Source organism: Simochromis diagramma, unplaced genomic scaffold (genome assembly GCF_900408965.1).
Source record: "Simochromis diagramma unplaced genomic scaffold, fSimDia1.1 OVJJ01000123.1, whole genome shotgun sequence".
NCBI classification, from domain to species: domain Eukaryota; kingdom Metazoa; phylum Chordata; class Actinopteri; order Cichliformes; family Cichlidae; genus Simochromis; species Simochromis diagramma.
Genome location: NW_024386778.1, coordinates 5,477,534 through 5,501,686, shown reverse-complemented (window position 1 = coordinate 5,501,686; position 24,153 = coordinate 5,477,534). Strand labels below are relative to the sequence as shown.

The 24,153-nt window shown below is 39.1% G+C and overlaps 1 protein-coding gene across 1 annotated transcript; it reads right to left on the bottom strand.

The window, feature by feature from the left end:
* Positions 1-122: 122 nt before the first annotated feature.
* Positions 123-4,445, bottom strand: zgc:112970 (uncharacterized protein LOC541543 homolog). Its single transcript, XM_040012628.1, has 15 exons — positions 4,075-4,445; positions 3,769-3,908; positions 3,336-3,561; positions 3,148-3,223; positions 2,745-3,025; positions 2,627-2,665; positions 2,447-2,520; positions 2,264-2,341; positions 1,790-1,995; positions 1,609-1,708; positions 1,349-1,511; positions 1,140-1,246; positions 901-1,045; positions 637-763; positions 123-487 (listed from the first exon to the last, which is right to left on the bottom strand). Exons 1-15 carry the CDS (start codon positions 4,120-4,122, stop codon positions 150-152), a joined length of 2,148 nt encoding a protein of 715 aa, XP_039868562.1. The 5' UTR covers positions 4,123-4,445; the 3' UTR covers positions 123-149.
* Positions 4,446-24,153: the final 19,708 nt, after the last annotated feature.

Below are 24,153 nucleotides of genomic sequence, written 5' to 3'. Positions count from 1 at the left end.
AAAGCACTTGCTTATTATCTATCAACGTAAGACCCTACACAAAGTTTTGAAGTCTTGTCATTTTCATGAAACGGCTACGAACATCTTAACAGCTAATGTTTAGAAACATTTTTACTCATTTAGTTTCCAAATTACAAGACAACAATGTGTTAAACTCTGTGGAATCCACCACCATATTTAACTGCTGCACTCATTATGGTTTTAAACACTGTGTAAGTGTCCAGATGCTGCACTGGAAAAGTCACAGTACAAGTGCATGCACTCACAACTGGGTAACAAATGGAGTGATCTCCCAGCCGCTCCTTACATTCATGGTCAAACTTGCATGTTATTTTGAAATGTCTCTTTTCATCAGGAAGGATGGGAACATGGGACTGGCCGGTCATCCACTGGAGCACATGGTGGACAGCAAGAGACTCTGATTTTTCACCACCTGCACCGCCTGTGTTTCCATCTGTGATGTTTGAAAATGTTTCTGAAGTCTTTTCTAAATAAAAAGCAATCTGGATTACAATGTTTTAAATTAACAACTAAGAATACTTTCTAGTGCCCTGCATGTTAAAGCAAAAATATTTAACAGATGCATACGGTATTTAAACAATACTATAGGTATATACAGCTAATACTATATAGTACCTGATACTTCAATCTCCTGCAAGAAATCTTGCAAAAAATTTATGATCTTCCTCTCAGTTCTCTCCCTAGATGTCCCTTTTTCACTGAAATGTGGTTGGCAGCTCATCATAATGAAATCAGCGTCTGGCTGTAAATAAGGAAATAAAGTAGATTATATTATAGATATATTGTTCATTCAAAACTAATAAATAAATACAGGATAACTACAGTACAGATAAGTGGACTGTCTTTGGATCAGACTGAAGCTGCTATGTTAATACTTACTTTGAGGATTTTCCCAGGAACAAACAAACTGTGGCAAGCTTCAGGATTTACAGCCATCAGGTTCACAAGTCCATACAGTTCTATGCCCTTTCGGAGCTGCTGTAGCATTGGAATCAGTCTTGTTGTAGAGTGTAAGACAATAGCACTTAAAAAAAACAAACAAAAAAAAAAACAAAATGAAAAACTAGTTGGGGATGGGGGGGTGGGTTAATGATCTCTCTGATTTTTTTCTCCCTTACCGGATCATGCTTTCCTTACTCTCCATCTTTATCTGGTTTGTGTATCCACAGCTGACAATTTCATCAGCCCACATCATCAGAGACTGTATGTCTGCTGCATCTTCAACCTGGAAATGTATAATGTGAAAGAGGAAATACAGAAGGTTAAAAGTGTTTAAAAACACCATACTCATAATATATCATGTGCCAGAGCTAAACCAGGTGCTCACTTTGCAGATGAGCAGGGAAGATTCCACATCTGCAACATCCTCCTTAGACAGACAGCTGAAATCAACCTCTCCTGAGCAGAGGAAATTGTAGCACCATTCTTTGAAAAAGGCAGGAGATGGGCCTCCTTGGGCGAGGCTGACTGCAATTATTTCACCAACAGTTCTGTGTAGACAAATGATTATAATTCATTTTCAGGTAACATTTACAAAAATATCGGATGCGTATTAAATGTAATACACAAAGCTCGTATGTAACCAACCTGAAGTTTTCATTATCAAGATCGGTCAGAGAATACTTGGGGTTTTTGCCCTTGTTCTCAAGTCCTTCAAAGAATCTGCTTTCAATACCTGAAATCATGTCTTTCATACAAAAAATATCCGCATTTTTAAGTTATCCATTATTTATTGATACTAGGACAAAACAGGTAATAGGCAACTCACCACTCAAAAACTCTTTCCTAAGTGCTCCTGTATCCACGCCTGCCTCTCCAATGAAAACCACCCTAAGAACACTGGTGGGAGATGCAGCTTTTTTTCTCTGCCACTGGAGAATGCCTCTGTCTGGAAGGTCTTCTCTGTCCACACACAACTTAAATTCTGTTGTGGTGTCGACTTGTTGTTCAAGGCAACGCAATACATCTTCCACGCTTAACAAAAACAGGGTAGAAAACATCCTAAGCTCTCAAAGAAAAATAATCATCTTTAGATTAAAAGAGGCTACCACATTAAACGTGATTAGAAATTATTGCAGCATGTTCTGTGCAACAACCATTAAAGATAATTTAAAGTAGTGTGGTCACAAAATGTTTTATATGAAATTAAACCCCAGGTATTGTGTAAAAGATCTTACACATAATTTTAACAAATGGTTCTGCATAATAGTGTGTATATGAACTATAATAGAGCAAAAAGTACCTGTCTGTTGTGCATACTGAAGTTTGAGCTGGTGTCCCTGTAGTTTGGTCATTTTCTTCAGGCACCATGCATTGAAAGCTGATGACAAAACAAAGTTTAAAAAAAAAAAAAAAAAAAAATACATATGTTTGCGTGGACTGTTACTGATTAACATTTTTTCATAAACGGCTGAAAAAAGATTACCTATCCCCACACAGACTCGCATGGACTGTGATCTCATCTTCAGGAAAATCCTTAGTGCATATTGGACAAATAACCTACAATTCCAAAAATGGGTACATGTTAGGCATAGTGGGAAAAAGATCATTACCAATACAAAATTCATTGTAGTTACTATGGTTTTTAGTAATGTGCTAGGTTTACCTTGCATTTGCTTCTCACAATGCATAACTCCGATTCCTGCTGAATCAAAAAACAGTAATTGTGATACTATATTATTTAATCAAAATTGCTCATTTTGATTTCATCAAAATTGTCTCACCTCATCATCAGTCTCATCAGGAGAGAATTTTCCTTTGCACGTATTGATGTGTACTGCAAGCATCTGCAGAGGCATAACTTCATTACACTGGTAAAATATCTTCTTTGGCATCTTTGAAAAGTGCTGTGAGTCGGGAGGTAGAGGAGATGTGTCTAATGTTTCCTGAAGAGGTACTATGTAAAAAGTGGATTTGCCACCTCCTGACACAGCTTTCAGTGTTTTGACAGAATATCCTTCTGTTTCAGGTGGAATTACAGTGAGCTTTCGTCGACCACTGCCACCTTTATTGACAGAAAAATAGCATAAACAATCAAGCAGCAAAAGTATCAACTACATAATCATAATGCAGTATGAGCACGCAAGAATGCCAAAAAAATACATAAAAACTGAATTAACAACAAACCTGTTGCCTTATGCAAGAGCCATCCTCCACAAAGATATTCCATTTTTGGAAAGGTTTCTTCCAGAAGTCTAGAAATCTTAGTTAAAAACACAGTTAAGCAGAATGGAACACTAAATGGACTGTGGCATATGATTCAGGCTAAATGCGTCTGCCAATGACTGATTTTAATACTGACTACACAAACTTACCTCTGCATGGTCACCATCTTCTGGAAGAGACACTGTTTGTCTCCCCATGCCAGCTTGTAGGAGTTCAAGCTCCTCAGCTGGCAAAGGTGTGTAGGATGTGTTTTTTGACAGCAAATAAAAACTGAGGCCTGTGGTCTTACTGCCTGCCTTAACAAGCTGCTTAGTAGATGTTAAACATCTCTTTTTACCACGGCTCAAGTGTGATTTGAAATATCCTGGAAATGATCTGTGGGATGAAAATGCATGAGTTTAAAAAATGCAGTGTTGCATAACATAAGGGTTATTGTTTAATAAAGTTATTAAATATGACATCAGTCCTTAATAGCACATTTTAATTTAAAAATCAATGTTGATAAATCCACAAACCAAATAACTTTAACAGAAAAGATTGCAAAAAGTTAAAATAAAAAAAACACACAAAAAAAGCAAAAACCTTGTCATCTCTTGCTGGATAGTCAGATTTCTAGGCTCCGGCTGCCCACTCTCTGTTGGCCTCCCTGAAGGATTTGTGGATATGTTGTTAAGCAGCAAAGACACCAGATTTCTTACTGCTGACTCAACTGCACCATTACCCTAAAAAACATGATTAGGATATACTGCCTCAGTAAGACAACTACGCTGGTAATTACCCATAAGGCTAGCTTAAACTCTACAGCTGCATCTGTAACTACAATTTCACAGCATATTAAACAGAAAGGACAGCAAATTACTAAATTCACAAAAAAAAAATTAAACTCACCTGATACTGTGGTGTAGTATTATTGGAGCCATTGTTTGATTCTGCCATCTCTTCTTTAGCTGCAGAGTAAATCAAAAATCCCTCTATCTGCAAGAAGCGAGACTGAGTGGACAGTGTTTCCGGTGTCCGGAAAGCAGTAGCTAGCGAGCGGATTGGAGACCGTAAGAGCCAATCAGAATTTTTGAAACCAAGTCTGTGATTGGTTGGTTTTGTGGCACACTTATAACGGTGTACAGAGAGTTGAGCGTACGAAGCAGAGAATGTTGTGAGCGCAAGCAACACATTGCGAGCAAGCGCAAATGAAAAAACTGAGCGAGAGGGGGTGCTATTGTGTGTGTATATGGACAAGCGCAAACACTGAAATACGTTTTTTGCACGCAGCAATGAATTTTGTTCACTCAAATTCAGCTTTTGTAAGCTCAAACTAAATTTCTCCTCAAAATGCAACACTTGCACCTGCAATTTTTTTTTACGTGCGCTCAATTTTTTTTTACGTGCGCTCAGAATAGTGGCACAAAAATAACGCCATACCAGAGGGCTGTCATTCTTTGCGGTATGTGGGTATCTGTAAGTTTTGTGTAGCCAAGGGCCAGTTGCAGACACACTGCTGGCCCAGAACAGTTTCAGTTCTGGCCCCCGAACAGTTTCAGCTCTGGCCCCAGATGCCCCAGACATTAGATTTAATTGATTAATGTGTACCTTAATCAAGCCATGTAATAACAACATGTGCCGGAATGCAATAGTGCAAAAGTAACATGACAAAACTCTGTTTGCACAGTGAATGGACTGATTCTTATATAGTGCTTTTCTACTCTCCCAGATTACTCAAAATGCTCTATACAACATAGGGGTCTTCTGAATCGCTCTTTGTTTGGTCCCAGGACCAATTTGCCATGGGAGACCCTACCAGGGGGCAAACCCCCCCCTGACAACATAGTCCCTGGGATCTCTGGGACACACAAACCCCTCCACCACAATAAGGTAGCGATTCACAGAGAGTCCAAGTGGAGGAGATCAAGTATCTCGGGGTCTTGTTCACGGGTGATGGGAGAATGGAGCCGGAGATCGACAGACGGATTGGTGCTGCGGCCGCAGTGATGCTCTCAGAGAGAGCTGAGTGTAAAAGCGAAGCTCTCAATTTACTGGTCGATCTACGTCCCTACCCTCAACTATGGCCACGAGCTGTGGGTAGTGACCGAAAGAACGAGATTGTGGATACAAGCGGCAGAAATGAGCTTCCTCCGAAGGGTGGCTGGCCTCTCCCTTAGAGATAGGGTGAGAAGTTCAGCCATCCAGGAGGGGCTCAGAGTAGAGCCGCTGCTCCTCCACATCGAAAGGAGCCAGCTGAGGTGGTTCGGGCATCTGACAAGGATGACTCCTGGGCGCCTCCTGGGCGAGGTGTTCTGGGCATGTCCCACCAGGAGGAGGCCCCGGGGCAGACGCAGGACATGCTGGAGATATTATATCTCTCGGCTGGCCTGGGAACGCCTTGGTGTGCCCCCGGATAAGCTAGAGGGGGTAGCTGGGGAGAGGTCTGGGCTTCTCTGCTTAGGCTGCTGCCCCCGCAACCTGGCCCCGGAAAAAGCGGAAGAAGATGGATGGATGGATGGATGCTCTATACAACATTCATACCACATTCACACACTTTCTCTCAACTGAGTGCTTCCCAACTACATTTAGTAGGTTCTTTCAGTCTGACATGCAGACTGAAAGAACCAGGAATCCTGCATTTGAAACGTTGGCTACCATAGCATTGCTACATGGAGTTTTGGTCTTCTAACTAAAATAGGAAAATAGGAACATAAATAGTGCCATCATTGCTAGACCTGGCCCAAATCTGGTTGACATACACCCTGCCATGACACCAGGCAGTCAGAAGTGCCATCTTGATGCCGGATCCGGGCCAGATCTGTTTTCTATGAGCCTGGGCCACATAAACCAAACCACAATCGGGTCAGATGTGCCATGCCCTCACATAAACAGTGCCATTAATGCCAGTTAGCTGGCCCATATCTGGATGACATACCACTTACCATGCCAGAGGTCAGCCAGCAGTGCCAGCTTGACACCAGATCCGGGCCAGACCTGTGGGAAGTGACCTAGTCAGGACTTTGACCAGGCCACTTCCCAAGAGGGGGCAATGCCCAAGAGGGGGCAATATCCCCTTAAAAGTCTCTGGTAGAGAAATGTTTGTTCATGTGAGCCTGTCTGCTGCATAGAGCCATCTAGAGGACCAGCTTTCAACTCTGCACTCAACAGTTACCTCATTTCATATACTGATGTAATTACAGCGATTTTAGTAAAGCTCATTCGCTTTCTACCCCAGCTTCCAGCAGCTCACAAAGAGAAAGTTAATGCTCTGTGATAGGTCCTAGCCCCTTGTCATCATACTATATTACAAAAAAGAAAACGGAATTTGCTGATCATCGCCCATGAGACGTCCATAACAAATAACTTGGATATGGATGAATCTGTAACGGTAGCAGGAGACTGTTGTTGTAGAGTGGATTGAGGAGAAAGGAGAGTGGAGTTCAGTTCCTTGCAAAACAAACAATCTTAAAACAAGACAAAATCTGTTTTGTTACACAAATTAATTTGAGAATTGTAGGAAAAGACATGGTGAATGTTTTTTTAAAATTACTATGCCAACCCTTTTTAGTTTTGTAAATATTGGCTATATTGAGAGATCTTATTTTATTCTTACTTTATTTTGCAAATTTATTTGAGAATTGGGTCATCCAATTAGGATAATCTTATGCTGTTGTTTGTAAATATCTGGATGGATATTTCATTTAATTTTTTTAATTCTATTTTTCGGGGGGGTTTTTTTTCAAGATTTGGTGAATTTACTGTTTTTTTTAATAACTTTTTTAAATATTGCAAATAGTGGGAAGTGTTATTGTTGGGTTTGAATATATTTGATATCAACCATAAAATTGTAAATAATTGTTATAATCTGATGAGGAATATTTGATTTTATTTGTTCTTGTTTTATTTTTCAGTTTTCCCCCTGAGGAAGTGCCACCTTAACATGGTCATGGGGCTTTCTGTGGTTCAGTGTCCCTAAGAGCTAGACCAGCAGAAGCTTAGCCTTTGGATGGGCCAAGTTGGTCAGGTCTTAGGGTAGAGGCCTAACAAAGTGCAATCCAATTACACAACAAAAGCAGTTATCCAGAACTTTTTTTTTTCCTCACAACACTAAGGAACCCTCTTAATCTTAATTTTATCTTATTTTTTACTTTTACTGAATGTTCACATTGGTATGTGATACATCTGAGGCAGAGAGACAGATAAACAACAGTGAGCTAATATACTTTAAGAGACCAATGTCTGTCACACTTTGGTAATATAATTTAATAATAATATGTCCGACATTACATTTATTGTATTAATACATTAAATGCAGGGGCGATTCTAGGATCAGAGCTTTGGGGGTGCTGAGCACCCGGAGAGCTGCCCAGCCGGGCAAGATAAACTTTACTCGTCATGATGAGACTTCTTCCCTGTCTCTGTCAGTCCCTGCATTCCTAAATGTCTCCAATTGTCCCGAGTTCTCTCTGACTGTCTCCTTGGTGCATTTAAACCCCTGTTTCTCCCTGTCCTCGTCGTCTGTTGTCTTCATCTCCCTTATTATCCTAATCATAATTTTACCATCTCAGTGCAAGTCTGCAAATTTCTTTATTAAATCATAAGATTCTTAAATTCATCAAGTCTCTCTGTGCCTTGGTCCTCATCACAAAACATGACATCACTGTTTTGTACATTTTAACACAATTTAATCCCCACATTTGTGAAAGAAAAGCAAAACGCTTTTTTGAAAAGTCTGTAACAAAACCATCAAATCTGATAATGTTACGGTTCTGGGTCGGTTCGACCCAGCATTTTGAGTTATGTTTTGGCTTATTTTTGAATGATGGACTGTCTTCCTTCTCTGGTGCTTTATTGATTATTATTATGAGCTATGTTTCGGTTATTCTTAAGGGATTAGTTCTTGTGTTTGTGGTATTTCTCAGGATTATGATTTATATGCTTTTTACTTTGTGATACTGGGTTTATTATTATATTAGTAGGTTTTGTTCAGTGTCAAGTCCGTCTCTCTGTCTAGCCCATGTCTTAGTAAAGTGTGGTTTCCTGTTTTATTGTGAAGGTCTGTGTCTTATGTCAGTGTGTCCAGCTTTGCTCTCCCTGTCTCGTTAGCCCTGATCTCTCCCAGCTGTGTCTCCCTCCTGTTGCCCATTCCCTGATTACCACCCTGTGTATATTAACCCTGTGTTTTCTTCAACCCATTGTTGTGTCGTACCCTCAACTAGCTGTGTGTTTTGCCTTTCCAGTGGTTTGTCGCCAGCTCTTGTTTAGTATTTCTGTTCCAGTGTTTTAGTCCTCCAGGGTTTTTGTTTGTCTTTTGGTGAGTTTAGTTAAGTAAGAGGTTTTTCCCAGCAATAGGGCTGTGCTTTAAGTTGTACTTCTGTGTCTGAGTCCTGTATTTTGGATCCACCACTCCTGCTTGCCTGCCTGCTACACAGCCAACCGTGACAGATAAAGGTTATTTAAATGCTGCAAAAGACTACTACTGCAAAAGAAGAATGGATTGGAATAAAAAAAAAAATACAGTAACCTTAATTACTGGGTGAGAATAATGAATGATGCTCATAGTGAGTAAAAAGTAAACTGAGTGCATTTTTTTTTTTTTTTTTTGGACAGAGATTCACTTTTAATGTGCATGTATAATATAATACAGATAAAATACACTCCAAAATCAGAAGAGTCCCTGAAATGTACAAATGTACAAAATATTAATTTAAAAAATATATAAAAATGGAGGGGACTTTGCCTATGGTACAATGTATACAGTGTATGAAAAAAATCTTTACTGCAGATACTAATTTTTCTAATTTCCTAATACTAATTTTGTGTTGTAAGATTTATGAGTTTCATGCTTTCATAGTGGTACTTGGGAGAGCTTGACATTTTCTCAGGTGGTACACACTGTAAAAAGTTTGAGAAACCCTGATAAGGTACGGTAAGTGTATGTGTGCTTTTGGGAAAACATGGAAAGCTGCTGTACAGAATCTTTGAAACAAGCTTAAAACATTTTTTAGAATATAAACAGAGCACTCTGCTTCTCTTTACAGTTCCTCACTCCACCTGTTTGGCATTTTCTGATAGTGCGCAAATGTGGTGCATGTACTGCAGCAGACATGCAGACAACTAGATGGTCCGAAGGTTGGCCTACCTATTACTGGCTGAGGTTTTAGTAGAGTTGTGGCTGAACCACATAAAAATACATCCTTAATTTTAATCTCCCCAATCAATTATAATGTTATGTTGGAATGTTGTTAAAGAGGGTCAAAAATGTTTCAACCCAGTTTGTTTTGCAGATTCTGTATAGCAGCTTTAATATAGGGAGAACACAACTTCCAGATTGTATGAGTAAAATTAGCTTTGTTTTTTTTTTTCTTTGTCAGTTTAACAGTTTCTGTTTTGCCTGTCACTATTCCCTGTCTGTTCTCTTACCTGGTTCTTCCCCCCTTTTCTCTCTCCCTCTTTAGATTGACAATTTGTGTATGATAATAGAATAGATACTAATAGATACAAATAGATAAATACTCAATTAGATTTAAAAATCTTTTTATATTAATATGAAAAAAGATTAATATTCACTAAAAGATTACTAAAAGATTACAAGATCACTAATGAAAAAGTCCTCTTTCGGTGTACTTTCAACCAAAAGCCAACTAACCAAACCACATGTACATCTAATAAAAGATATAAATATTGAAACACTGATCCAACATTATCCTTGATTGATGGATCATTTGATCTTACACTTTTTACATGAATGTGGTTCCTTTTTTTGAAAAAACGTACTTGTATCCATTATGAACCTGCCTCTCTCTCTGTATATACACACACACACACACAAAAAAAACAGGAGTTATAAGGTTAATGGGCATCCAGTCAGTTAGCTAGTTATTACCTTGGGCACATGCACATATGACAAAATAAGCAGCTTCTCTCATTCCATTTCAAACAGGACAGTGGTAACAGCAGTAGGCTACGGACAATTTTAAGTTTTAGATTTTAAATAGGCTATATAAATTTCAATGGGAGCAACAGGACGGTCAGATGTCACTGATTTTACTACAGAGTAGGATGGATTGTAGGGTAGCAAACATCGTCGAAAACACATTTTCAACACTGCAGTTTACCTGGGTGTAATGTTTTTCAGCTAAAAAGAAATATGGTCTGACTCCTACCTAATTATATAAAGAGTAACTTCAGGTTAAATGCAGCTAACATGTCCTGTTTTAAGGCAGGCACTCCCCTGCGTCTCAGCCACCATCGCTCTGGCAGAAAAGGCTCTAGAGCCAGAGAAGGGGAGAGTCAAGCTGGAACAAACCATTTTCATTAGAATATTACGTCTCAACCAAGTACTGTATGGTTTTTATATTTTTAGTAGTGTGTCACACAAACAGCAAATATTGTAAAAAAAAAAAAAAAAAAAAAAAAAAAAGTAAGATATCTTTGGGGGTGCTTTGATTCATTTTGGGCTAAAAACGCCCCTGATTAAATTTATTTAATTTAAAAAATTACACCAGTCAAATTTAACTCTGTTTTAAATACTGAGCTTCAGCAAACATTCAAGGTGCATTTATTTCTATTTCATATCACTTTATATCTTCATCATCTCAAAGACAAATATTTCTTAGAGCTTATTTTAGGATGGATTTTGTGTGAAAGAGACAAATATTGTTCTTGAAATAATTGGCACCACTACATTTGTCTGAAAGTTTACTTATATAGGTAAAAAGAAAACTCACCAGCTGTAATCATATGTATCTTTCTGATAGTGCTGTCAATAGATTAAAAAAATTAACTAATTAATCTCACAGTTTTCTGTAATTAATCACAATTACTTGATCAATAGCCTGGTTGCAACTACATTTTTTTCAAATTCATATTTAAGCTTGCAATATAATGAAGTAAATGCAGAATAAACACAAAGAATGTATGCTTAAATTCAAAGAGAATTTGAGTAGTTTTCTTCAATCTTTTAGCAGAGGTTCTCTCCTTCAGGGAGTTTGAGTCCTTCTGCACTCCAGATGCATTAATTACGTTTAAAAAATTTAATTGTGTTGCCCATGATGGCGGATTAATTTGCTTTAAAGCGTTAATTTCAACAGCACTAGTTTCTGATAAAATAGCATATTAAATACCATATTAAAGATTCATTTATTGGGTGAGAAAAGTCAGACCATATCGTAACTGTCTTATATCATTAATTTTCATCTCCCCAATCAATGATAATGTTATAGAATAGATTAAAAAATAAGCCGTAATCAGGCTGATTTTTGCTAAATGGGTCTAACAGGACAGAGATCAGCGGTCCCCAACCCCCGGGCCTCGGACCGGTACCGGTCCACGAGTCGTTTGGTACCGGGCCGCAAGAGTTGAGGCTCAGGTGTGAAATGTATAGTTTTCAGGGTTTTTATCGGTTTTCAGCGTTATTTTGTTATTGTTTTTATCGTTTACTCTGTTTTCCTGGGTCTTTTCACGTGTGTTATGAATAAATTTTCTTTTTTTCGGTACCGGTACTAGTTTTATTTTGTTGTATTTATCCGCGACACCTTAAAGACCGGTCTATGAAAATATTGTCGGGCATAAACCGGTCCGTGGCGCAAAAAAGGTTGGGGACCGCTGCAGAGATGATGCAAACTCTTAGCATCTTTAAAAAAAAAATGATGTAACACTATAGATGAACTTACCTTAAAATATATAAAGCAAATAAAGATCTACAGCAAATACAAGGAACAAACTGCAGTACTATTAATCCAAAATACACCATGTTTCATATTACTGAAGAAAACAATATGACATTTTCAAGTACATTCTGGTGCTGATATTTACATACTCTTTCTGAATATAGAACCTTCCACTGCCTTTTATACTTCTTTCTTGAAGGACCCGAGCACTTCCTGTGTACCAGTCCATCCAAGTCAAGTCATGGTGAGTTGATCCAGGTAGGTATTTGTAAGTCATCCAAATACGTGGTATTTGGATGACTTACAAATATGTGGTATTTGTAAGTCAATACCACGTTTACTAACTTCTGTAGTCAGTAGCGGTTTTAGATACGGGCGGTGGGGGGCGGCATCACGGGCATCGGCAAAAAATAAAATAAAAATGCTCGTACTCATGCTGCCCCGACGTCAGCCAGCGCATGATGCCTATGCCATGGGAATGGCATAGGCACCGATCAGTTTTCTATCGCCCATTTGCTGGGAGTAAGGGCGCCCTCCGTTTGCGAGGTGCGCAGAGATGAGAGGGCGGGGCGGCAGAGGATTCTCTGACCGGCTGGAGCAGCATCTAATAACCAACTCGCAAAATAAAACAAAAATAAAAACAAACCAACAAACACAAAAACACCAGACATTATAATACAGACTTATAATTTGCACCAATGTTTTTTCGAAATTCTATACACGAAAAGTGTGCGCGAGAGCCCTCGGTGCGCCTGCTTGCTGCTGAAGTCAAAGTAAACTTTATTGTCATCTCCGCTACAGTCCAGTATATAGAGAGACGAGACGACGAGGCTCCAGTTACAGCGGTGCAAGTAAACAAACAATAAATATAAGAAGAGTAAGAAAATAAATATACACTTTAGGACTCGGGGTAAAGGATCAATAACAATTTAAAATTTACAGTTTGATGATTTAAAGTCTCACACACAACCCGTCGAAAGGGGAGGGGGGCCGGCTGCTTCCAAATAGAGCACATTTCATTCATAATGTTGTAAATCCAAGTCCATTATGTATTCATGATTTGAATCTTGGGTTGTGTGAAATCTCAGAAATGCACCTTAGACAAAGTGAATCTGTGAACTAAGGTGTAGGTGTGTTAGATTATGTTGAGGGATGGGTGTTCATACTGGAGTGCAAAATTAAAACCAATGGAAGATGGACAAGAAAAGTTCAAAGCCATCAGGTCCTCAGTTTAGAAAAAAGAGAAAAGAAGAGGAAGAGAAATGAGCAAAGATACAGGTAAGCAGATGTGTGATTGGATAATGGCAGGTCATCCTGAAACAATCAGAATCAGAATACTTTATTAATCCCTAAGGAAATTATGTGCGTTACAGTTGCTCCAAGAAGAAATGGTAAAAATAGCAACAGTAACAGACTAAACTGCAAACAATACATTATGTTACAGATTTTAATATTAATTAGTCATTGTCAATTGTTGATTTGTCCTGTTCTCATTGTATGACAAATTATGATGGCTGTTTGATAGCCGTTTGCATACTATGCATACTCTCTCTCTCTTCATATGTGTGTGTGTACAACAGTTTTATGTTAATGTACAATCCTTAATATGTTTTGTCTGTGTGTGTGTGGGGGGGGTGCCAGAGGGAGTGTTCGCCCAGGGCGCCAAACAGGCTAGGACCGCCACTGTCTGTAGTAAACAGGGCCTGACTAATGCTCAGGAATTAATAAAATACTTGTGGTTTAGCCCAAATCAAGGATTTAATAGCAGACCACTTATTAAGTCTCTATATAAAACCAAAAAACAAAGAAATCCATTAGGGCATTCAGGCGCTAATACATGATATTATTAACTCTGGGGAAATAACACCAGTCAAAAAGTAGGAGCTGTTAAAATATAACATATCAATTTGCAATTTCAAACTGAACTCTTGGCTTCAGAAAGATTTATAAATTTTTTGGGAGAATTGTTTAACAAAAAAGGAACGCTTATCAAGATGTATCTATCCAACATACACTAATGCCATTCCAGATAAATTAGGAAAAGCTATTAATCAAATTTTAAAACTTTAATTTTATCTGGAGAAATAAACCTAACTACATGAAAAAGAAGCATTTGATCCAAGATATTAAAAATGGAGGACTGAAAGCTATTGACTTTGACTGCCTTAATAGGACTTTGAAAATAAACTGGTTGAGATCCAAGATCAAATACATTGACCAAAATCACCTCTTCAGTAAAGTTGATGGCCTAAATTTTCTTATCACATTGATGTTAACAAGCTTCCTCTCTCTTTGTCAGAATACTACAGACAACTACTATTGTACTGGATTCTGTTACATGTTCATAACTTTTTTGCCTCACAACACTACAATATCGAATAATAGATATGTTCTATATAGCAAAAAGACTGTGTTGTACAAACGCTGGTTTGAGTAAAATATATGGTCTACAGGTGATCTAATGGACACTAATAGTAACTTATTGGATTATGATAATTTTGTTACTAAATACAATTTTAATGCCTAATAAATTCACTAAATTATGTAAAGCACTACAAAAGAGTTTGTGTTTCTAACTAAAAATATAAAGGCACAGCAACCTATGGTGCCACAGCGCACCTCACTGGCAATTGAAGGAACACCCCTTTTAAACAAGAAATGGAACAACAGTTTCATAAGAAGCTGTTTACCAGATCAATTATTCCCCGGAAGACAAAATCGGAATTACATCCTACATAAATATATTAAAGATTCAATTAACAGATTTAGAACAATGTACTTAAAACTTACTATACTCCCCCCAAAACAAAAGAAACACATTTTAAGTTAATGAATGACATTTATCCCTCTAAAGAATTGCTTAATGTTAGCATTAATATAAGATTTAATATTAAGATTTATAATAATGACAACATGTACTCATTTTATACAAATCAAGTTGAAAGCACAATACATACATTTTTCTTTTATTCTTTTACACAGACATTCTCGTTTGATGTTCATTAATGGATAAAACCAAAGATTTAATCAATCCACGATTCTTTCTCTAGAGACAATATAACATTTGGTTTGATTTCACAAGATAAGAATGACAAACTGTGTTGTAAAACTGTTTTATGTTTAGTTACATTTTTCATACACAAAAGTAGGATTACAAAATCATGCCCTGAGCCTGTTTGTTTTGTTTTTTTTTAAGAAATTTAAATGATCTATAAAATCTTTGATATTACTTAAAATAAATAAACCACAAAAACTACATGATATTCTAAACCATCTTCCCACTGATTTGGATACCTGAGATAAAATACATCTCCCCCTTGGGTTTTTTTCCTTCTTTTTTGGCTTCACATTTGTGGCATTTAATTTAGTGTTACATTCTGTTCATTTGCTTACATCTGCATAGATGTCCATATTCACCATTTGTTTTTATTTTTCTTAGTATTGAGTATTGTAATCTTGTTGTAATTGATTGTACCTTTTGTATCTGCAAATTGCCATATTTATATGTATGCCTAAAATAATCATCATCATCATCATCATCATCATCATCATAATAAGTTTACTCTTTGGCCATCCCCAGGGATGAATGACATTTATCCCTCTAAAGAATCCCCAAGGGGATGACCAAAAGGTGGCCTTCCACCTTTTTGGAAAAAAAAAATCACCACCACACTTCTGCATCTGGTTCGTCTAATTATTGAGTTCCCAAAAACACTACCATTTTCTTTTCTTATTTTTTTCTTTTAGACTTTTCTGTGTTATTTCTATGTTTATGCTATCAAAAAAAGTTTTTGTTGTTAATCCTAATTTATTCTTCTTGGTCAGGAAATGGAAAACCACAGAGAAAGGGCATTTTACTTCACACAAATTAGGAAAATCTAATTTTCTAAGCAAGACTCAAGAAAAACCTCAAATGATAAAAGTACACTTCCTTTCTGTTGTTGTGATGACAACAACGTGTGAGGGTCCCAGAATCTGGGACTCTCCACCATTTGACCCTAGAACTGAAGAAGCTTTTCAGATGAGAGGTGAAACATCTTTAAGCAACTTAAAGAAGTCCAGGTGCTTTTCTTTCCAAGCTTCTTAGACTATGTACCTGTATGTACCTGTTAGAAATAAAGACTTGGTCTGAATAGAGTCTGTGTGTGAGTGGCCTGAGTGATGGGGACCCCAACTATTTTTGTGCCACGGACCGGTTTTGTGCCACGGACCGGTTTAATGTCAGACAATAATTTCACAGACTGGCCTTTAAGGTGTTGCGGATAAATACAACCAAAACAAAATGTGTGGTATTTTGTAAATACAGGGAGTGCAGAATTATTAGGCAAATGAGTATTTTGTCCACATCATCCTCTTCATGCATGTTGTCTTACTCCAAGCTGTATAGGCTCGAAAGCCTACTACCAATTAAGCATATTAGGTGATGTGCATGTCTGTAATGAGAAGGGGTGTGGTCTAATGACATCAACACCCTATATCAGGTGTGCATAATTATTAGGCAACGTCCTTTCCTTTGGCAAAATGGGTCAAAAGAAGGACTTGACAGGCTCAGAAAAGTCAAAAATAGTGAGATATCTTGCAGAGGGATGCAGCAGTCTCAAAATTGCAAAGCTTCTGAAGCGTGATCATTGAACAATCAAGCGTTTCATTCAAAATAGTCAACAGGGTCGCAAGAAGCGTGTGGAAAAACCAAGGCGCAAAATAACTGCCCATGAACTGAGAAAAGTCAAGCGTGCAGCTGCCAAGATGCCACTTGCCACCAGTTTGGCCATATTTCAGAGCTGCAACATCACTGGAGTGCCCAAAAGCACAAGGTGTGCAATACTCAGAGACATGGCCAAGGTAAGAAAGGCTGAAAGACGACCACCACTGAGCAAGACACACAAGCTGAAACGTCAAGACTGGGCCAAGAAATATCTCAAGACTGATTTTTCTAAGGTTTTATGGACTGATGAAATGAGAGTGAGTCTTGATGGGCCAGATGGATGGGCCCGTGGCTGGATTGGTAAAGGGCAGAGAGCTCCAGTCCGACTCAGACGCCAGCAAGGTGGAGGTGGAGTACTGGTTTGGGCTGGTATCATCAAAGATGAGCTTGTGGGGCCTTTTCGGGTTGAGGATGGAGTCAAGCTCAACTCCCAGTCCTACTGCCAGTTTCTGGAAGACACCTTCATCAAGCAGTGGTACAGGAAGAAGTCTGCATCCTTCAAGAAAAACATGATTTTCATGCAGGACAATGCTCCATCACACGCGTCCAAGTACTCCACAGCGTGGCTGGCAAGAAAGGGTATAAAAGAAGAAAAACTAATGACATGGCCTCCTTGTTCACCTGATCTGAACCCCATTGAGAACCTATGGTCCATCATCAAATGTGAGATTTACAAGGAGGGAAAACAGTACACCTCTCTGAACAGTGTCTGGGAGGCTGTGGTTGCTGCTGCACACAATGTTGATGGTGAACAGATCAAAACACTGACAGAATCCATGGATGGCAGGCTTTTGAGTGTCCTTGCAAAGACAGGTGGCTATATTGGTCGCTGATTTGTTTTTGTTTTGTTTTTGAATGTCAGAAATGTATATTTGTGAATGTGGAGATGTTATATTGGTTTCACTGGTAAAAATAAATAATTGAAATGGGTATATATTTGTTTTTTGTTAAGTTGCCTAATAATTATGCACAGTAATAGTCACCTGCACACACAGATATCCCCCTAAAATAGCTAAAACTAAAAACAAACTAAAAACTACTTCAAAAACATTCAGCTTTGATATTAATGAGTTTTTTGGGTTCATTGAGAAGATGGTTGTTGTTCAATAATAAAATTATTCCTCAAAAATACAACTTGCCTAATAATTCTGCACTCCCTGTATAATAATAAATGCAAATTCACTGTGGAATTGTGTAACTTTATTAGCAGCCTCCTCCTGAAATGCGCCAAAAACATTGAGAGTAACATCCTCCTCTCTGCCCCTTAATGCTCTCTGGTCGCTATGGTAATGTGTAAACATTTCTTTCAAAATAAGATAACTACAAAACAAATATAAAGTATATGAAAATATATAGAAAATTTATTCATAACACATTGGAAAAGACCCAGGGAAACCGAGTTAACAATAAAAACCCTGAAAACCATACATTTCACACCCGAGCCTCAACTCTGATCGCCCGGTACCAAATCACTCCGGTCCATGGCCTGGGGGTTGGGGACTGCTGACTCAGACCATTGCTCATATTAATGAGGTGGGTGGGAGGGAGTGGGGTGTGAGGGATAGTGTTTACTGACAGCCTGAATTGGGAAGGGGAAGAAGCTGTTTGTTAGCCTGGAGATGTGGGACCTAACTGATCTTTGGCACCGAAGAGAGTGCAGTAGGTCAAAAAGGTCGTGGGCAGGGTGCAAGGGCTCACCTGTGATGGCCCTGTGATCCTGGAGTAGGGCTGGGCCATATTATACCATTCACGGAAATACTGGTACAATGTTAGGCAACGATAAGAAAATGAAATATCGCGATATAATATGGTTGAAACGCGCATGCGCAGTGCCTTTGTTTTCATATGCACAATGCCGAAAAACCATGGCGGCAACAGAGAATGAGAAGGGAAAAAGCGAATCGTTGAGTGAAACGGATGAACCAGAATTAGTTTGTAAAAATGGTGCCACTTCAGTGATGTGGAACTGGTTTGGTGTTTGTCTGTCAGATACACAACAAAGCACTCTTTTTGTAGAACATGCAAGTGGGTCGTCGTTATTGCTGTATTTGTCATACAGGGGTATTTTTGAAAACAGAGATTTTCCGTTTTCGTTTTAAAAAATAATCCCGTCCACACGTAAATGCAGAAATGAAGGAAAACGCTGCTAGGAACATGCCAAAGCAACAGGTGGCGATATATTCCTAACCGTGTAGAAATGTTGGCCAATCAGAAGTCTAGAAGCCTCGGTGGGAAATAGTAAACAAAGCTGGGGCATAGAAGCAGAACCGAGTCGTATGTGTGGAGGGACAGTAACGGTGTGTGTATATGTAAGCATTTAAACACTGCAGAGAGTACAATTAACAGTAACAGTATTGTAGAAATTCATTTCACCGAAACAATAACGTGGCGCACAGTGTGACGTCAAAAAAGGCGCACACCTTTAACACTGCGTTTTCTGCCTTTTCTCCGTTTATATATATATATATAAACGGAGAAAAGGCAGAAAAAGGCATAAAAAACACCCAGCACGCCCCTGCGGGCGGTTTATCCTTCAAGCTCAGGTCCTCTACCAGAGGCCTGGGAGCTTGAGGGTCCTGCGCAGTATCTTAGCTTGTAGCAATGGGAATTGCATTTACCTGTGTGTTCCGCCCGGAGTCTTGGGAGTGTAACACCGGAAGGTGAGAAGCAGAGACTCCTGACTGTTTATTAAGAGTTTAATAAAAGTTTACCTCGGAGGAGGGAAAGTTCAACCGAGCATCTTGTGAAGTTTATAGAGAGAACAAGATGAAACAAGCTGTTCCCAGGACTGCGCTCTTCTGGACAGAGATCTCCGATATTATTCCCGGGATCTGCTGGAGCCACTCGCCTAGCTTGGGAGTCACGGCACCTAGTGCTCCGATTACCACGGGGACCACCGTTACCTTCACCCTCCACATCCTCTCGAGCTCTTCTCTGAGCCCTTGGTATTTCTCCAGCTTCTCGTGTTCCTTCTTCCTGATTGTTGTGATATTTTGATACCATGGTAGCATTTACAGGATATTGTTTTTGATGATATTATACAAAGGACCCTGTTTCTGCAATGCCCTTTGTTTGAACCTCATCTCCTCTTGCTGTGACCCCATGGGCGACTTCCCTTGGCCTGCTGGTCTGGAAAATCCAACAGTTCATCTATATGTAAAGAAGGCACTTAAACTGGAACAGGCATGGCTGCGTTGATCCTGCCGTGGAACAATGGGACAAGGTGCAAGCTCTCATGCTCCCAGGACGTGGGGGTGCATTCCTGGAGTGCACACCAAGCTTGCGGCCTGCTAAAGATCACACACAATTGATTATATGCCTCTAGGTATACATGGTTAAACATTTCCTAATGCAAATAACTACATGCAGTATTCTACCATGTGCAAACTTATATCACTAAAGGATTCTAACTGTCTAGTGTTTAACGGACCTGTCAAAGGTATGTTGAGATTATAGAAGGCCCCTTTCAGAGCTAGGGGGAACTTCCTTATATGGTTGTAACTTGAAACTTGTTGACACACAAACCCTTCTGCCTACAAAAACTGCTGCACAAAAGAATAAATTTTGAGTTAGTTTGGGATGACAATCTAGAACAGTCTCCGCGTCTTTTTGTTCTTCCAAACTGCTCCCGGTACTCCGGCCGGTGCCGTAATTAACCGTTGATCATGCTTGAGAATATTTTAATTGTTATAGGTTAAAGGATGAACTCTGATGATGAAAGCCCACGCCTCAGAGAAACCCGGAATGGAGTTTCTTTCACTGATATTGCTGTCATTCGGAACCGCTACATCGATCACTACGGCCGTCTTCTTCTGTTTGTCTACCACCACTATGTCCGGTTGGTTAGCCACCACCATTTTGTCCGTCTGTATCTGGAAGTCCCACAGGATCTTAGCTCGGTCATTCTCCACCACCCTTGGGGGCATATATATACATATATATATATATATATATATATATATATATATAAAATGTATAGCATAACATAAACAGTGAAGCTGGAGGAATCAACGCTAACACTTTTCACTCGATAAAAGTTAGCATGAAGGTATGGAAGCCCGTTTCCGCCACTAAAAAAAAAAAAAAAAAAAAGATCCATAACTCGAAATTTCGAGTTATTAACTCAAAATTTTGAGAAAATAACTCAAAATTTCGAGTTAGCGCTGCCAATAAGAAATCTACATGGCTGATGTCATTTCCTTGTTTACCCGGAAGGATATGGCGCAAAGGGGTGCGCACTCAAAACTGGATCGTGTCGTGAGCTACTGTATAACAACAAATGGCGCCAGGTTCTTCAGTTTTGAATGCCTTCCTACAAATGATAACTGGATAAAAGGTATACAAAAACAGTGTGACAGCGATTGTTACATACAAAGTTGAATAGAATGCAACGTGAGGGTTAACCAAAGGTACCTATAAGGTTTCTGTTACACGCTAATGACACCTGTTATGTCTGATGAAACAGACGTTTTGCTGAAAGCATGCGTAATAAGTGTACAACACTGTATAAAACAAAATCACAAATCACCCAAAGCAGGGAATATGACTGACAACTATATAAATAAGGAACAAAACCAATAAAACTGTAACCAGACAACTGAGAAAATGTGGGACTGACTGTATTGTGATGCTGATTGTAGTTACAGTGCAAATGGACACTTAAAAATGCAGTTCCCACTTCTCCACCATAGTCAGAGCTCATAATGTAGGTAGGCACAGATACTTTGATGATAATATGGTGGCTTTATTTTAATTTTGTAATTTTAATTTACATCCTTCCTTACAGCACGGGAGACTTGACTGAATTCTTGAAACAAAGAGAAGTCTCTGAGGAAATTATACAGACCTTGGAGAATGAGAAGGTACTTAATTCCAACAAGATACTGGTTGAAATGCAACTTTTCGTCATTGTTCTTAAGTTAAAAATAGGATTGTATTTTCAAGGCTGGTTGTTTTAATAAATTAAATTATTTTTCCATCTTTAGATTGATGCCAGTGTCATAAGTCTAATGACAGATGAGGAGCTGAAGACTTATTTGCCATCATACGGTGATCGTCTAGCAGTATTTGGATTTTGCAGACGGAGGGGCAGCAGCTGCAAGTCAGCGCTTTTTGAACGGCTGAAATCAGAACTGTCCAAAAGAAAATTATCTGAAGAGGATGGCAGTAGCACACGGCAAGAACATTCCCAAACAACCCAAAAAAGAAATGCTCTGAAGAGAAATAGAAAAATAGAAATAGGATGGATGCATTATGATGAAGACACTGAGGTTTTCAAGCAGGTTAGAGCTAGACGAGGAGGAGGAACAAGAAAAATAGACATTTGCAAGGATGCCAAGAAAAGGGACATATTACAGGTTGCAACAAGCCTGTTCTTTCCAGATGGAGGAAACATTCAGGGGCCCTTAACAGATTTCTACTGTGATCTGAAGGATTATCAAGAGATGATAGTCGATGATGCATTGACAGTAGGAGAACTTTATCATGTTACAAAACTAAATATCCTCAGGTTCTACCTCACCACAAAGAAAAAACAAAATGATAGCCTTCAGAGCTCCAACCCAGGTTTGCATCCATCTTCAGAAATTGAAGCGAGTCCTCAAAACCAAACCTCTTCTTTTACTGTCATTACAGTCCAAACATCTGCTCCATTTGAAACAATCAGCCATGATGTGACATACATTGAAGACACTCCAAACGATAACCTTCCACAATCTTCCACGCAGTTTCTAAGTGCTAACACTTCTCACAGCAGTGACATTATTTTTGTTGGCCCCTTTTCTGACAGTGAGCCAATAAATTTGGATGACACCCTGATTTTTTCTCCACAACCTGGTCCATCCAGTGAGAGAGTGAGGAGAGTAGTGGTGGTCCACAGAGGGCAGGTAATGTCAGAGCTCATTTCACATTTTAGTGATAAGGACCTTGAAGATGTCGACATCAAAATCCAGGTCTTACTGCCTGATGGAACACCTGAAATGGCCCAGGACGATGGGGGAGTTGTGAGAGATTGTCTTTCAGAATTCTGGAAAGAATTCTATGACCAGTGCACCACTGGAAACGTTTACAAAGTGCCCTTCTTAAGGCATGATTTTGGGCAACCGGAGTGGGAGAGTGTGGGCAGAATCATTGCATTTGGATGGGTTAGAGAGAAATATCTGCCTGTGAAAATTGCACCTGCCATTCTGGAACAAGCTGCCTTTGGATATGTAAAGAGTGATATTGTGGAGAATTTCCTTAAGTTCATGCCTGACTCTGAGCGTACAGCGTTAGAGGCGTGGCGATCAGACTTTAGCACCGTGGACCAAGAAGAACTTATAGACATACTTGATAACCACAGCTGCAGAAAGATACCAACAGCCTGCAATGCCACTGAAGTCCTATTGGAGCTTGCACACAAAACACTTGTCCAAGAGCCTGCCTATGTTATTGAACAGTGGGCAAGAACACTCAGCACTGCATGGGAAAGCCTTTGTGATCTATCTTCAGTTTATGAAACCCTCCAACCAACTGTGAGAAAAGTTCTCAAGTGTCTCACTTTCCCTGAAACAATGACGGCTCACCAGAAGCTGATTCAGAAATATCTGACTACATATGTGAACATGGCTGGACTGGGACAAAAAATCGGCCCGGGCATTTTGACTAGAGACCGGCCCACCAGGATAAAGACTGAAAATGTGATGTCATTCAGGGGTAAAACCGCAAAGGATTCTGGGAACTTGTGGCAAGAGGTAATAGCGCACGCAGGCTTTCAATTGAAATCGGTTACACAGCAATAAAAAGAAACACAAAAAATGGCAAGAAGCTGTTGTATTATTAACTGCAATAGCCGGTCGCATGACAGCCACGGGAAGCCCACGGGTAAAGAGATTGTGTCTTTTTTTTTTTCTTTTTTTCTTTTTTTTTTTTATCGGATTACGTCGTTGAAGAGAAATTTTTTAAGCCATGTTTCGAAGTAAGAGCCGACGGATGGTCTGGATATACCAAATATAACATCTCAGAACACTCCAGCTCACATGTTAGTCTGCTCCAAGCATTCCCACAAAAGTCAGTGTTTTTTAGTAGTTAATACATCATTTTTCTTAACATAATTGGTGATATAGGTTACAAGCAAGTCTGGCGCTGAACAGAAATTGTCGCGCTATGCTCCTTTATTTATTGTGCATAAATAGTGAATTGTCCTGACACAATATTGCGCTTCGCTTCTGTTATTATGGTACATTGACAAAAACATATACTTTTATTCACAGGATAAAACAGTTGTTTTGTATCACTAATTGTCCGGTGCGATTACAACATACAATATTATTGTCACTGCTACATTTCTGTAATGAACCAGAAATTATTTCCACTACTAATTAATTACCGTTGAGCGCAAAGGTTATATTAATAAACGGTTAACGAATGTGTATTTATGATGACGATTTGTGAGACTGGTAAACTTGCCTTTGTTCGTACGATGGTCTTTCGTTCTACACAGTGCATTTCAAGGTCCTGTACCCATCCGTCGGTAAACTGTACCTGGGCTTGTTGCAGTGACCTGAAGTTACTAAACTTCATGAGTGTATGCACTCACTCCAAGAACCGTATAATTATAAATCTGAGCGTGGT

Coding starts and splice junctions, on each gene's coding strand:
- zgc:112970 (XM_040012628.1), bottom strand. CDS start 4,122: ATGGCAGAATCAAACAATGGCTCCAATAATACTACACCACAGTATCAG. Junction 2,666..2,744: donor CTGATGAGACTGATGATGAG/GTGAGACAATTT, acceptor TTTTTGATTCAG/CAGGAATCGGAGTTATGCAT. Junction 2,521..2,626: donor TTGTGAGAAGCAAATGCAAG/GTAAACCTAGCA, acceptor TTGGAATTGTAG/GTTATTTGTCCAATATGCAC.